This window comes from Misgurnus anguillicaudatus, chromosome 24, assembly GCF_027580225.2.
Source record: "Misgurnus anguillicaudatus chromosome 24, ASM2758022v2, whole genome shotgun sequence".
Classification (NCBI taxonomy): domain Eukaryota; kingdom Metazoa; phylum Chordata; class Actinopteri; order Cypriniformes; family Cobitidae; genus Misgurnus; species Misgurnus anguillicaudatus.
In genome coordinates, this window is record NC_073360.2 from 32,411,759 (window position 1) to 32,428,480 (window position 16,722).

Consider the following 16,722-nt stretch of genomic DNA (forward strand, 5'->3'; position numbering starts at 1 on the left):
CTAGATCCTGTTTTGAAAAGTCTTGGGAAAACATGTTTAGAATGAGTTTTGTGGACTTATATCAGTGACTTAAAATTGTTGCTTTTTCAAAAACCACGCATAAACATTTTTCTCTCAAAAATACAAACATGTACATATTTGGAAGGGGTCAAATGCAGATAAAACCTTCTAATTCTAAAACAACACTTTTCGCTTAGAATTATAAGGTTCTATCTGCCAAAACATTATTTAAACATTAAATATTAAATTAATGTTGTAACAATTTTTCAACATGTGTTAGAAAGCAACATTTTAATCCTTTCTATGACATTTTATATTTTTAGCACTTTTATCTCTAAAAGTCTGATTTTACATTGCTCATTTACAACATTGCTACTTCCTTCTACTGTCTCAGTTTCTCTCCCATTCTCTGATGATGTTTTTTTATATTTTCTTTGCCCTCTTTCTCGTTCTCCTACTGTTGTTTCTAGCATTACTTTCCCCCCTCCTGGATATGCAAGGTTCATTACAAAAATGGACAAAACATTTTTAGCATGTTATACCATTGAGCAGCTACAGGCTAAAATCATTTTAATACTGAGGTAACTGCTTTAATGATCTTTCACATGTTTCCATTTGGACATAACGATCATAACTTACTGTAACAGCACAATTTTGGGTAGGATAGGCTAGATAGTTTTTTCTGTATTTTTTATCTTAGTGCTTGCTTCTTAATATCAGGAACTATGAAGCTAGCACTGCTAGCAAGACCTAAAACAAAACAAAAAAGACCCTACTGAAAAATCCACCAAAGACCAGCATAAACTGGTAATTGGTTTAAGCTGGTTTAAGGTGGCAATAGCTGGTCTTAGCTGGTCCAACCAGCCTAGCAAAGCTGGTCAAGCTGGTGGGTCAGCTGGTCTTCCAGCATGACCAGATAAGTCCAGCTAGAACAACTTAAAAAGTGACCAAAACACAGCTAGACCAGCTTAAAAACTGACTAAAACACAGCTAGAACAGCTTGCTACACCAGCAATACCAGCTAAAACCAAGCTGGAAGACCAGCTTAAACCAACTCACCAGCTTAAGCTGGATTTTACAGTAGGGTGAACTTGCCTGGAATTCGGCGGTTTCCCGGACAGGGATTAAACTAGTCCTAGACTAAAATAAATGTAAGAGCTGTCAAAACTGAAAACAACTTGCACAGACATATCTTAAAATACATCAGTGACCTTTGTTTTGCCTCTAAATGTGTCAGGATACGTAGAACAGATAAGAGGATGCAGACGCAAGTTACTAAAAACATATATTTATTTTCAAATAACACTAAGTGAATGAAACAAACAAGCAGTTAGACAAGAACGTATACAAAAACACTAGGGACTCAATGACAATGCTAACACATCAAATCAGACGACAGGCATATTTATACAGACTAAAACAGGTGTTGATGATGATAGTAATGAATGACATGTCCAGGTGACAACAATCAAAGTAACAAAACACACACAAAAGCAGATCACGGTGATTAACCGTGACATAACCTCCCCCCTAAGGAGTGGCTACCAGACACTCCACCTCAGGGAAAACTCAAGTCTAGGTGGGTGGATCTGGGGGAGGGACGGAGGGTCAAGAAACCAGGGCGGAGCTGGTAGATCAGGTGGCCAGGACGGATCCGACATAACAGGACCGGCCATCTTGATCCAGGCAGAGCCTTCGTCCGACGATTCGACCGTCTCGGGAACCCACTCAGAAGATTCGACCGTCTCGGGAACCCACTCAGAAGATTCGACCGTCTCGGGAACCCACTCAGAAGATTCGACCGTCTCGGGAACTGACTCAGAAGATTCGACCGTCTCGGGAACCGACTCAGAAGATTCGACCCTCACGGGAACAGGCTCATGTATGGCAGCAACCACCCTGGGGAGTGAATCGAGCGTGGCAGCGGCCAATTTGAGAACTGGAGCGAGCATGAAAGCGGTCATCCCAAGAACTAAATCAGGCCTAGCAGAGGCCATCCTGTGCCAGGCAAGGAGTTCAGAGTGTTCGCGCTCAGTCAGGTCGTAAGGGAAATGAGGTACCACAGCCTGCGGAGCTTGGTGCTCACTACTCCCTCCCCAAAAAATACTAGGAGGAGACCCACTCCTTGACTCCATGCCCAGCGTTGTGTAACTTGCTGCATCCAGTAGTGGTGTTAGCATTCTGTCAGGATACGTAGAACAGATAAGAGGATGCAGACGCAAGTTACTAAAAACATATATTTATTTTCAAATAACACTAAGTGAATGAAACAAACAGGCAGGCAGTTAGACAAGAACGTATACAAAAACACTAGGGACTCAATGACAATGCTAACACATCAGATCAGACAACAGACAGGCATATATATACAGACTAAAGCAGGTGTTGATGAAGATGGTAATTAATGACATGTCCAGGTGACAACAATCAAAGTAACAAAACACACACAAAAGCAGATCACGGTGATTAATCGTGACAAAATGCACACAAGTAATGTTTTTAGTAAGGCATGTTTGTTAAAACTATTTCCCAGTGAAACTAAGGTCTAGTTCTGGCTTAAACTAATCCCTGTCTGATAAACTACCCCATAAAGTCCATCCTGATTGGTTCTCTTCTGTTCATTCAAAGTGCTGATTAGCTCACGTAGATAGAACCTTATAGAGCCAAGTTAGAGTTCGATTTTGTAGATAGAAACTTTTTGTTCTTTTAATAAAACATCCCAAAATGTACATAACTTTAAAAAAAACATCACATTACGTAAATAAGTTGTCACAGAATAAGAATATTTGAATAATTCAATTTTGACAAAAATGTCAGTTAGAGCCTTATAATTCCAAGGGGACAACATGCGCACACCGATTGATTTGAACGTGCACGAGGCACTCTAGGAAGAGCAAAAGTATGGCAGAGAAAGTGCATTCAGAACCTGCATATCCAGTCAGCGAAGGCAAACAAGGCAAACAAATGAATAAACGAAGCGATCAAACTAGAGTAAATATCGTGTGCCTTTTCCTCGAGTCGACGATGCGGTATTGGTATTGTCTCCGTAGTGTAGTCCTCATCAGAGTCAACAATGCTTTCATCAAGGAAACTCTTCCATGCAAAACGCTGGCTTAATAGTGAGTACTAAAAGCCATCCTATTTGTTTATATTCATAGTGATAAAGTTAATTGTATTATTACATGTGATTCTGACATGATGTTACTACATGCACCGCGCTCCTTCCTCTCCGCTCGTCTGAGGTAAATGATGCTTCTCCCAGCATAGCCGGTGTCGCGCGTTCATGTGTTTTGGGGGCGTGGCTTTAGAAGAAACCCAGAAGGAAGGGGGTGGAGTGAATGGAAAAATGAGCTGTGTTTAAAACAGTGGTGAGACGTATACAGACACTCGATTTCCATACTCTCCTTCTCAGAGTACTTACATGTTACTTATGTATTGGTGTATAAAGAAAGTTTAAAAAAAATTTGTAAAAAAGTTTTTTAGATAATTCCTGCCTATCCTGCCGTTAACATGCAGCCATTAATACATCAATATTATCTAATGTTTTTCTCACAGGTGTTCTGCTGTATGAGACTTTGGCATGGGAAGTGAGAATGCCATCAGAAATTCATGGCCTTAAAGGTTCCTGTCTGGTTATACCGTGCTCTTACTCTTACACTTCAAACCCACCAAATAACCCACATAGAGTTGTGTGGTATCAGTGGGTCTCTCGTGGCTACCCTTTAGTTTATGATCCCTGGTATACAGACTATGTCATTTACAAGTTTAGAGGAAAAACTGATATATATAACCCTACAAACTCAGATCGGGATTGTAGTCTGCTGATCAAAAGCGTGAATCCATCTCACAATGGAGATAAAATATATGCATGGATTGACCCAGATACTATTGGATGGCGCACCTATAAGTTTTATGATGTCACCTCAACAATTATTGTTTACAGTGCGTAAATATTTCACATGTTCTTTTAATGTTACATTGTTGGTTTGAAAGTGTCATTACAGCTGTATCATCAGTTGCCTAACTGTAACATTTTTCACTACTGTAGCAAATCCACAGCAGCCCATCATTAATATTTCTGGAGGTTTAAAGATCGGTGACAGCATTACAGTAGCGTGTTACACCTTACATACCTGTCCATACAGCAAACCAAACATCATTCTGAACGGTATTGAAGGATCTGATAAAATAGATGATGTCCGAATGGAAAATGGTCGATGGAAAATCACTCTGACACGCACCGGTGTTGTGAAGGCTGAACGCTCAGATATTGAGTGTACTGTAACACATCATGGAGGCATAACAACAAGAGCTACAAAATCACAAAGTGCAAAATGTAAGTAAAAAAAATATGCATTTAAAAGCATACATCTATACTTTCCTCTGTTTTATCTGTGTGTTACAGTCAGTTTCACAATGAATTTAAGGACATTGAACATTTAACTATTTGTAAAAATTAATGAAAGCAAATTTTTAATACATTTAAATGTAGTTTTCAATCATGTTTCATGTTTGTGTCAACTGCTTATAATTAAATTGCAGGTGTCCATTATAATATAACCATTGAGCCTAAACTGGCAGCAGATATCATAGAGGGTGTTTATATGAACTTCACTTGTACCGTCCACCATTCCTGCCTGAAGAATCCTCCGATCCTTTCCTGGAATTTTGAAAATATGTCAGTCAAAAATGAAAAGAAACTTACAGGGTTTGAATTGGTCACCTTTTCCACCATAACCTTTTTGGGGGAAAAGAAAGATGATGGGAAGAAATTAATCTGCACTGCAAATATTTCTGGACAGAAAATTACAGCATCTGTTGACTTACATCTACAACGTGAGTGATTTCAAGACATCATACATGATGTGTGCAATTCCTCTGTTTCTTTTCATTTATAGATTTTTGTCTGCAGATTCTTTTACAAAGTCTCTAAAATCAGTGCCTCCAGTCCAGAATAAATGTACTTGTTTCACATTTGTCCTGTAGCTCTTTACATGATATATACATCATAATGACCGATAAATTACTTCTTCCTTTAACCTACTTTAATGTGTGCGATTTCTCTGTGTCTTATCATTTATAGATTTTTGTCTGCAGATTATTTTACAGAGTCTCCAAAACCAATGACCACAGTCCAGAATAAATGTATGTGTTTCACATTTGTCCTGTAGCTGTTTATATGATATATACATCATAATGACCAATAAATTACTTCTTCCTTTAACTACCTTTAGTGTGTGCAATTCCTCTGTGTCTTTTCACTTATAGATTTTTGTCTGCAGATTCTTTTACAGAGTCTCCAAAACCAATGACTCCAGTCCTGTCATGATTCTGCCCTCTTGTCCTTGTTTTAGTATTAGTCATGAGGCAGGATCATGACAGGCCAATGTTTTGTGTGAAAGCACTGGCCTTGTTTATTTAAGCCATGTGCTTTCTGTCTCGTCTCCTGGCCCCGCCCCCTTGTTTCCTCATTAATTATCCCATTATTGTTTGATTCATGTCACCTGTTCCCCTTTGATTTGCTTCCTTATTTAATACCCTTGTGTTTGCTGTCCTGGGCACGTTCGTTTTGTATCCAGTGTTGATATGGTGCCTTGTCTTGCCTTACCTGTGAATACTTTGTTTAGTTAAGTTTGCCATTGTATATTTAGTGTGTAGTCCAGTCCAGTCTAGCCTTGTTCTTTGTTTAGTGTTTCAAGTCTTAGTATATTTTCCTGTTTATGTTTTGCCCCCTCGTGGGTTTTGTTTTTCTTGTTTTGTTTAAATAAAGTGTCAGAGTTTATTCATCTGTCTGCGATTGGGTTCATCCATACCAAGTCCTCACAAGTCCAAGATAATATATGTATGTTTGTGTATTTAACATTTGTCTTGTAGCTATTTACATGATATATACATCATAATGACCAATAAATGACTTCCTTCTTTCACTTCCTGTAGCTGTTTCCCAGAATCAACCCGATGTGATGACCTTTGACATCATGACAATTGGGCTTTACATTCTAGCCCCTTCATTTGTCTTTCTTCTCATTTGCATATTTGCTGGAGTCATCGTATACAAGAAGTGTAACAGGTACATGTGTGTTACATCAGGGTTATACTTAGGTCAGAATTAAATATGCATATATTGACATGTAGTAGTTGTATTGAGCAAGTATAGCTTTTCATACATATAACACTGTCAATATTATGTATAGGTCTTCACCTGGAAATCCACAAGAATCAAAGCCTGAACAAAGGTACACTATGCATTTTTAATTGTAATGTGTAACCATATGTTAATGTAATATGTTAACCAACTTGTGTGTGTGTGTGTGTGTGTGTGTGTATTTATGTATATATGCCGTAACGTGCAATAAACCAATAAGAGTCTCAGCTTTCATCCCCTTTAAAAACCAGTTGCGCTGGCGCTATGTCTAATCCCTATTTAGATGACAGACTTTGTAAACGGAAAAACTAAGCAGAGGAACAAGACCCCCAATTTAAGATTAATGTTAAATAATTGTGTTGTTTTCACTTGTATTGAAATTGTTATTTTTTTATTAAAACCTTTAAAACTCGTTTTCTTTTAGTCATGGAAGTAGAAATAGCAGGCTTTTAATTGCTGTAAATGTATTAATATCCTACATAATCATTGTAATCTCATAAAATATTTTGCAAATATGCAAGAAAAGGTTGGTACTCTAAAAATACAAACAAGAGATAAAGAATTTACAAACGTGCAGAGAGCCGTTTTAGCACTCGGACAGCGGCATGTTTTTTAAAGCATTACTTAAAGATGTTTCTCATCTCACCATATCCACAAGTACAAAGTCATCATGTACAATAAATCCGTGGGAAAGCATGTAAAAAACATTTAAAAACAGATGCATTTTGTTTAAAGCAAAGGATTTATTTTCTTACCAGGCTACAAGTGAAGCAACTTTTTACGCCTTCTAAAGTCTCATAATCGGTCCTCATTTATGTCCAAGAGACTCAATAATAATCTTTTACATTTTCATCCATATTTAAAAGCATTTTTGTGATGCTGCGCACCCATGTATGTGATAAGCAAACCCTCGTTGTCCTCTCGTTTATAGGCACATATATCTAACACGCTCATTAAATAACAAAAACATATTGCGCCATAGACTTTAGAGCAGGTTTTTGTTGGTCAATGGCGTAGTCTATTTTAGTTGCCTCAAAATAGCAATGCGCCAACTATGTGCCTGAACACACCTCGTTTTCAGACCAGAACGCCCATGTGCGCAAATGCATTTGCTATTTAAACAACGTGGCGCTAAACGTGAAAATTATATTTGTGCTGGGTTGAAACTAGCAAAATGTGCTGCATTGCGTAGGGTGTATGGTAGGGCCCTATGTGTCTATGTGTAGCTGCTAAATGGCACCAATTAAATAGATGGGTGTGGATGTAAATTTAAAAAATGTGTTGCGTATTTGAAGTTTTAAAAATACAGAGTGTTATACAAGATCATGCTGACAACCTCACACCTTTTATGCAAGCAAGCAAACCTACCCACTTTACAGAACTCTGCAGCATAAAGTTTTCAGATATCAAAACATATTTACAATTGTATTAGTTAATTAATTTCCTAACTCAGGCGTAGGCATCATCAGTGCTGAGTGCCGTGTCCTGCAGATTTTAGCTCCAATCCTGATTAAACCTTGCCTACCTGTAGTTTTCAGGTGACCTTGATTAGCTATTTTAGGTGTGCTTGATTAGAGTTGGAGCTAAACTCTGCAGGACAGAGACTCCAGGACCGACGTTGCCTACCCCTTAACCTAAACTAACAATACTTGTATAGCATCTGGTGAGCTATGTTTACGTATGTGGGAATTATAGCTTAATAAGTTAGTATATGAGAACATGCCTAGAAACTCCTCTCGGCCTTAGCAACCCTATCATAATCTAAAAAAAATGTTGGTAAAAGGGAGACATAAAAGGGGTCATCATGCATCTGCGTCTCATTTCTTATAGTAATTTCTTTAAAACCTAAATGCATCTGTAAAAGTGTAAAATTATCAAGCAAAGGGATAAAGTAAATATACATAAATATATTTATAAAAACATACAATGTCACATTTTACCTTTCTTGTTGTGATATTAATGCATGTGTTGTTCACAGCTCAGATGTTCTGTATGCAGCTGTGGCATTCAAAACTTCCCCTAAAGACCGCACACCATCACCAGAGAGGTATTGTGCATTTTAACTCAGTCAGTCTCTAAAACTGTAAACTGCACATTTATTTTATAAAATATTTTTTATACAGTATGTGTTGTGGGGACATTTTTATACATTATATTCCCTTCCCTAAACCTTAAACCCAACCCTGACAGAAAACTTTCTGCTTCAGATTTTCAAGAAACATCACGTGCGTGTGTGGGGCCGTTAAACGGCATCAACTAAATAAATGTGTTGCGTATTTGAAGTTTTAAAATACAGAGAATTATACAACTTCATGCTGACAACCTCACACCTTTTATGCAAGCAAGCAGCCCTACCCAATTTAGGGAACTCTGCAGCATAAAGTTTTTAGATATCGAAACATATTTACAATTGTATTAGTTAATTTATTACCTAACTCAGGGTTAGGCAGCATCAGTCCTGAGTTCCGTGTCCTGCAGATTTTAGCTCCAATCCTGATTAAACCTTGCCTACCTGTAGTTTTCAGGTGACGCTTTAGACCAGGGGTCACCAATCCTGCTCCTGGAAGGCCAGTGTCTCTGCAGAGTTTATGTCCAACCCTATAATCAAACACACCTAAAGCAGCTAATAATGTGTTTCAGGTGTGTTGGATTAGGGTTGGAGCTAAACTTTGCAGAGACACCGGCCCTCCAGGAGCAGGATTGGTGACTCCTGCTTTAGACTGCTTTTAGATTAGCTATTTCAGGTGTGCTTGATCAGAGCTAGACTTAAACTGTGCAGAACATTGGCACTTCAGGACCAGTGATGCCGGTAACGCGTTACTTAGTAACGCGTTACTCTAATTTTACCACTTTTTTTAGTAACGAGTAATCTAACGCGTTAATATTTACAAACCAGTAATCAGATTAAAGTTACTTATCCAAGTCACTGTGCGTTACTATTTTTGAAATTTTCCTTAGTAAAATATATATTTTCTTGTATATTTCTTCTTGCGTCTCGGGAGGTGAAGTCAGGTGTGCGACAAGTCACGTTTTCAGCACGAGGACCACTCAGGTCACGTGTAAGCGACACAAACGTAAACAACGTACAATGGAGAGAGAAGAGAGATGCAGCTACAAAAACACTACGTCAAATTAAAAAAAAAAAAAAAACATTTGGAATCGCGGCACGGCGCAGACAGTGAAACTAAGAGCAAGTCCCACCCGGTGATGCGAAGCAGTGAGCAGGAGTTCATCCACTACCCAAACAACAAAAGCTGGACTTCAGTGCAAAACCAGTAAGTGTGGGAGAGTTGAAGAACGAAAGTAACAAAGCGATTTTCTCCGAGCCCTGATAACATCTGCATCTCACTATGACAGCATATTAGCACATAACCTCTGAAAGAGTTGACAAATATCGCGTTATTTACTCACCGATTGCCACGTGTAGATCCAGAACTGTGTTTTCAACCATGATAAGTACATTCCAAAAGCGGTCTTTTTTTCTTACAACGCGTTGTGTTTCTCGTTTCATGTGTTACAATACTGATAAATCTACAAGGTATATAACATCCTGAAGACTTCTCAGTTTTTCAAAATTAAAGTAAGTCGAGTTTATAGAGTAAGTAGATCCTGTCGGGTCAAAAGTAACATTGATATTGATATTATTCTAATTTTATTTAATTTTATTTTCATAGTGTTCAAACTATTGAATTTTTTTTAGTCTCAGCAATTTATGTTTGTACTGTTGGTTGCTTTTGAAACATTTGATAAAACTGAAATTTAAAATAAAAATGTAATTTAATTATTTTTTACAAAGATAAATGACAAAATAAGTTTGCAGTTACATATTAAAGAGGTCATAGTAATATATATTTAATAAAAACAAGTGTAACACAAAAATCTATCATGTTTTGTTGTGTTACTTTTGACCCACCTGTGTGTTACTTTCGTCCCTGCTGTCAAGGTCAAAAGTAACAATTCACTACTCTTGTTTAAAGTGAAATTATACAGAAGTTGTTTTACATTTGTTCAAAATTCCAGCTGGTTTTGATAGACCACACTTGTGAGTTATTGACCACAGCAAAAATATATCTCCCTCTAAAACATTAACTTTTAAAAGTTTTTCTGAAAATGGCCCCTGCTCACCCTTATTTATGTTAAGTGAAGTCAAGAAAAACTCATATATATTTTAGTTTTTTAAAACACAACAGTTCAACTTAAAATGTCAGGAGATACATTGTTGACGTTACTGTTAAAAATGCACTTCCAATAAAGTGAGTGTTGGCAAAACCGGTTGTCATTTTTAATGTTGAGGCAGTGGGGGTGTTGGCAGCTACTGGAATGTAACTAACAAAGTAACTTGTAATCTAACTTAGTTACTTTTAAAATCAAGTAATCTGTAAAGTAACTTAGTTACTTTTTAAAGGAGTAATCAGTAATCAGATTACTTTTTCAAAGTAACTGTGGCATCACTGTTCAGGACCAACGTTGCCTACCCCTTAACCCAGTGGTTCTCAATTCCAGTCCTCGGGCCCCCCCTCCCAGAACATTTAGACATCTCCATATATAAAAACACCCGATTCAGTTCATCAGCTTGATAGTGTGTTAAATAAAGGAACACCCCAGATTTTGGGAATTTAGCTTATTCACCGTATCCCCCAGAGTTAGATAAGTCCATACATACCTTTCTCATCTCCATGTGTGCTGTAACTCTGTCTGACGCAACACCCGCTAGCTTAGCACAAAGACTGGAAGTTAATGGCTTCAGCTAGCATACTGCTCTCAATAAGTGACAAAATAATGTGAACATTTTCCTATTTATGTGTTGTGATTTGTAGTCACACCATGTACAAATGCTACGTGGGCGGAGTGATTTGCTCACAGCACCCGAGAAGCCCCTGGTGAGGAGCAAAGAGTTCGGTCAGAGTTGTGCAAAACACTCCGCCCAAGTAGCAGTGCTTCGCCTTCAGAGAATATAGTTCCCCGTATGTATACTGTTAAAAGATAGCTGTGTCTCATATGACCTTACTATTTGTACATGGTGTGACTATACAAATCACAACATATAAATAGGAAAATGTTTGCATTATTTTGTCACTTATTGGGAGCAGTATGCTAGCTGAAGCTATTTACTTCCAGTCTTTGTGCTAAGCTAAGCTAGCGGGGCCTGCGTCAGACAGAGTTACAGCACGCACGGAGATGAGAAAGGTATGTATGGACTTATCTAACTCTGGGGGATAGGGTGAATAAGCTAAATTCCCAAAATCTGGGCATGTCCCTTTAACTCTTTCACCGCCAGCGTTTTTAAAAAAAGTTGCCAGCCAGCGCCAGCGTTTTTCATGATTTTCACCAAAGTTTAAAGCCTTCCAGAAAATGTTCTTCTTTGAATATATAAACTTACAATATACCAAATGAAAGAACAGACCCTCTGCTTTCAAACAAAAAAAAAAACGTTTCTTCCTACCTTCAGTGGTTCTTTTGTAATCAGCTTTTGAATATGGGTAGGTTTCTGCAAAAACACCACATTTTGAGCAAAAAGCAGAGAGAATTCCATTTTTGTGACGGACTTTTCATAGAGATCCCATTCAGAGCGATCTTTAAAACAGACATGGACATGCAGCAGCTTGTCAGAGGGCAATACTTCCGGGTTTAAAAGTTGCGGAAGTGCGCCACCTAGTGGATAATAGCGGTATTGCGGAAAGACGGAAAATCTCGTCATTGGCGGGGAAGCGTTTTCTCTTAATTGACGAGATCACGTCAATGGCGGGGAAAGAGTTAAGGAGCCTGATGAGTGAAATCAGGAGACCTTTAAAACATTCTGGGAGGGGGGGGCTCTGATCTGCTGATCTAAATGCATCTGTAAAAGTTTAAAAGAATCAAGCAAAGGGGTGAAGTAAATATACATAAATATATTTATAAAAACATATATATCACACTTCATCTTTCTTGTTGTGATATTAATGATTGTGTTGTTCACAGCTCAGATGTTCTGTATGCAGCTGTGGCAGTCAAAACTTCCCCTAAAGCCAACACACCATCACCAAAGAGGTATTGTGCATTTAAACCCATGTCAATCTCTAAGACTGTACACTGCACATTTGTTTTATAAAATATTTTTTGTACAGTATGTGTTGTGGGGACATTCCACAGACATAATGATTTTTATACTATACAAAACTTTCTGCTATTTCAGATTTTCAAGAAACATCACGTGTGTGTGTGTGTGTGGCCGTTAAACGGCATCAACTATATAGATGGGTGTGGATGTAAATTTCCAAATTGTGTTGCGTAGTGGTTCCCAAACGTTTTCCACCGGGCCCCCCTTTTGTATAAAAAATATGTTTTAAGCCCCTCTCACATATATCCTTTGCTTGCAAATTCCTTATAGGATGTTTACAAAAATGTAATTAATACAGTACTGCAACTTCAGTGTGTGATCTTACTAAAAAATAAGAAAAAAGGGGACGCATTAGATTACAATTCAGACTGATCTAACAAACTGAACTAACAAACACCTGCAAACACCGTGGTGAGTTTGTTATTGCCTGGAATTATAATATGAATCACATAGCTCTCATTTTCATATTACAGAAACAAACTTACTGTGAGATACAATAAGCATATAGAATAAACCAGGGATGGACAACTTTGGTCCTTAAGGGCAGGTGTCCTGCAGAGTTTAACTCCAAACACACCTGAAGCAGCCAATTAAGGTCTCACTAGGCAACTAGAAACTTTTAGGCAGGTGTGCTGAGGCAAGTTAGAGCTAAACTCTGCAGGACACAAGTTGCCCCATGCAATTGCGTGGTTTGCGTGGTGGGTTAACATAAATATATTTATAAAAACATACAGTACACTTCACATTTCTTGTTGTGATATTAATGCATGTTTTGTTCACAGCTCAAATGATCTGTATGCAGCTGTGGCAGTCAAAACTTCCCCTAAAGACTGTAAACCATCACCAAAGAGGTATTGTGCATTTAAACCCAATGGCAGTTTCTAAAACTGTAAACTGGACATTTGTTTTATAAAATAGTTTTTGTACAGTATGTGTTGTGGGGACCTCTAAATGGCACAAATTAAATAAATGGATGTGGGTGTATATTTCTAAAATGTGTTGCGTATTTGAAGTTTTAAAATACAGAGAATTATACAAGTTCATGCTGACAACCTTACACCTTTTATGCAAGCAAGCAACCTTACTCACTTTATGGAACTCTACAGCATAAAGTTTTCAGATATCAAAACTTATTTACAGTTGTATTAGTTAATTTATTACGTAACTCAGGGGTAGGCATCATCAGTTCTGAGTGCCGATATTCTGCAGATTTTAGCTCCAACCCTGATAAAACCTCACCTACCTGTAGTTTTCAGGTGACGCTTTAGACCTTGTTCAGATATTTGAGTTGCCGGTTGCATAAACATAGCCGTGACATTAAGACTGTGTCTTAAGAATTATTCTGACTAACTTGCAATTAATTAGTTATTATTTGAATTTAAATTAGACCGATCTACACTGTAAAAAACAACCTATAGAATTTACTCAAAAAAATTGTTGTAACAATTTGCACTCACTTTTGTTTGAGTAAATTATATCCTATATATTTGATTAAAGAGTACCTAAATTTAATTACTATGATAAAGTAAAAAAAATTAGGTAAGGTCTACCTATTTTTTTCATAACTAATTACTTATAAAAAAATGAATAACATTAACCCTATTGGTATTAAGGCACAGATCTATTCAATTATTATTAATAATGATAAGCCATTAAGAAACATTACATATTAATTATTCAGAGAGGGTTGAATAAGAAAATAGTCATACACAAGATTGCATAATTGCTTGCTTTATTGACCAAATAACATTCTGTAAACATTTAAAACTAATTCTTGGAAGTACAAAATAACCCCAATACATTTCAAGTGAAATACAACATATCATAGTTTTACATAAAGCTTCTTGAACATATTATTTCAAAAAAAAATAAACCAAAGTCTTTACCATGAGATGTTAAAAAACCATTAAAAGCAAGATTCCTAAATACTGTTTTTCACATTATCATTAGAAAATTAAAGAAGACAATAATATGAGAGGAAAAACTGATCTCATTTACCTCAGTAGACCATGCTACATCGATACAAACAAACATTTCAACTTCATTTAAAACTTATTAAGTGCAAAAATACAACTTCATATTATGCTATAACTCACAGTACACGTGCATAAAACATTGAACACTAACAAGAAGTACTTACATTCAATTTTAAGTGATTCAACTTCATACAAGTCACATATATAACATATGAACTCTTAAATACTTTTTTGAACAGACATTAAAAAGCGAAAGGCAACGTTAAGTATATATCCGTAAATGATAGTAATAATAATAATAAAATGGCTTCATAAATGGATCCCTTCTAAAAACAAAACTCAATATATTAACAGATAAATGCAAGAAAACTTAAACAGTAATTATCTAGCATCGACAGCTTTACCGTTGTTTGTTTGTCTGCTCGACGCCCTCCCGTCTGTATCGTACATCAACCGTCCGCTGCTCTCTCTCGTCACGTGACTTGCTCAAGTTCAACCACTCATATTGAGCAGCTCCGCTGTTCACGAGATTCAGACATGTAAATAATAATAATGGAAGTTAATATTTTAATCATAAATATGGATTTTTATTCGTATTCGCAGGTGCAAGAACTGGGCGATGTTTCATTCAAAGCTGACATATTCTAACTTATCAATCTGTCAACAACAGAGACAGAGAAGCATGCAAATGACTAAACTTCTTGTAGATTTTACAGTTAACCCACTTAACATTTCCATTCATGATGATATCAACAAGTTAAATAAAAACTTACCTGTCAACAAACCGCAGTTCTCCCGCCGATATGATATGAAAAATGGTGACACGAGTCCCGCCTGGATGTTGATTCATGCGCACTTTGCGGTGCTACGGACAATATTTTGTGGTATATGTTACTTATTTTTTTAATATTGCAGTTATTACTGTTAAAAATTGGATAGTGAAGGTAGAATATACCCATTATTTTTTATTTTACTTATTAGCTTATATACTTAATTAAATTATAACTAATTTTCATGGGTTAAATTTAACACCCTCCAGAGTAATTTTTTACAGTGTACCTTTCTATGTAACATACTTAAAAAAAAATCATGACTAACTTTTAAGACTAGTCTCAGGCTGAATCCGAAATCGCATACTTACTGTGTAGGTACAGAATTTCATTGGGTACCTACTTAACGTGCACTAAGGCAGTATGTACGTTCGCGTTAAGTATGTACAGCATTCGCCATGTTGACGTTATCATGTGACATATGACGTAGTAGACTTGTTTGAGTTCATGCGGAACCACAAGAACCGACAGGAGGTTGACATCACAATACCGTGAGAGCAACTCGAAATCAGAGTTCTCCGTGTGATTTCTGGAATCTCTCTCACGGTACTTTGATGTCATCCAGCTGTTGGTTCTTACAGCGGTGCATAAACTCTAATAACAGACATGAAAACGTATGCGTGTGTATGAGGGACAGGTGCACTAACACCTGATTGCATAAGTAACTTGATCTGTAACAGTGTTACAGATATATTACACATTATTTTGTAGGGGACAAAATAAGTAAAACAAGCAGATTGTAATTTAATATCTATTGTCAGATGACAGCTAGATTCAAAATAGATTCAGCCTCAAAGTTTTATGCAACTGGCCACAGGTGTGCTTGATTAGAGCTGGAGCTAAACTCTGCAGGACATCGGCACTCCAGGACCGACATTGCCTAACCCTTAACCTAAACTAACAATACTTAGCATCTGGTGAGCTAGGTTTCCGTATGTGGTATTTATAGCTTAATAAGTTAGTATATGAGAACATGCCTAGAAACTGCTCTCTGCCTTAGTAACCTTATCATAATCTAAAAATAATGTCAGTAAAATGGTGACATACAAGAGGTCATCATGCATCCGTGTCTGATTTCTTATAGTGATTTTTTTACCATATGTCTGCTGATCTAAATACATCTGTAAAAGTGTAAAATAATCAAGCAAAGGGATAAAGTAAATATACATAAACAGTGGCGTGTTTACCATTTTTGTGGCCCTAAGCAAGTCCAAGTACCTGGGCCCCCCATGCCCCAACATTGTTCAAAGTTTTTTTATTTGAATTGCACAACTACAATATTGAGTATATAGAACTAATTTGGACATATATAAACCGGATTTATTTTATTTTGAACTGCTTAACACAACACATTTTACAGTTTGGTATAAGAAAAAAATCTTGGTTTAAAAAATAAAAATAGTGCCCATTTCAAATTGATACAAAATTATTTTGGTCTTAAAGGGACAGTAAGTAGGGTTTTAAGTGTTTTATTAATCAAAATCAATGTCTTAATTCATAAATATGTCCTCGTTGGTGTCAAATGACCTCTGCCAGTGATCTGACTTTTCTTTGTAAGCTTAGAATTTCTTCTCTTTACTTACATTGAACGTTTAAGTCAAAGGAGGCTTCCATGTCGTTTCGCCGTATTGATAAACTATAATAGCAGATAGGGACAAAAAGCACTAGCCTACC

At 36.9% G+C, this 16,722-nt stretch overlaps 1 protein-coding gene across 1 annotated transcript in view; it reads left to right on the plus strand.

Annotated features, from left to right (window-relative positions):
• Positions 1–2,327: 2,327 nt before the first annotated feature.
• LOC129438926 (sialoadhesin-like) overlaps positions 2,328–16,722 on the plus strand; it is a 38,270-nt gene continuing 23,875 nt past the window's right edge. The window contains exons 1-4 of the mRNA XM_073863370.1: positions 2,328–2,397; positions 3,517–3,942; positions 4,049–4,336; positions 4,543–4,836. Coding sequence (XP_073719471.1) covers positions 2,328–2,397; positions 3,517–3,942; positions 4,049–4,336; positions 4,543–4,836 — 1,078 coding nt within the window. The remainder of the gene's footprint in view (positions 2,398–3,516; positions 3,943–4,048; positions 4,337–4,542; positions 4,837–16,722) is intronic.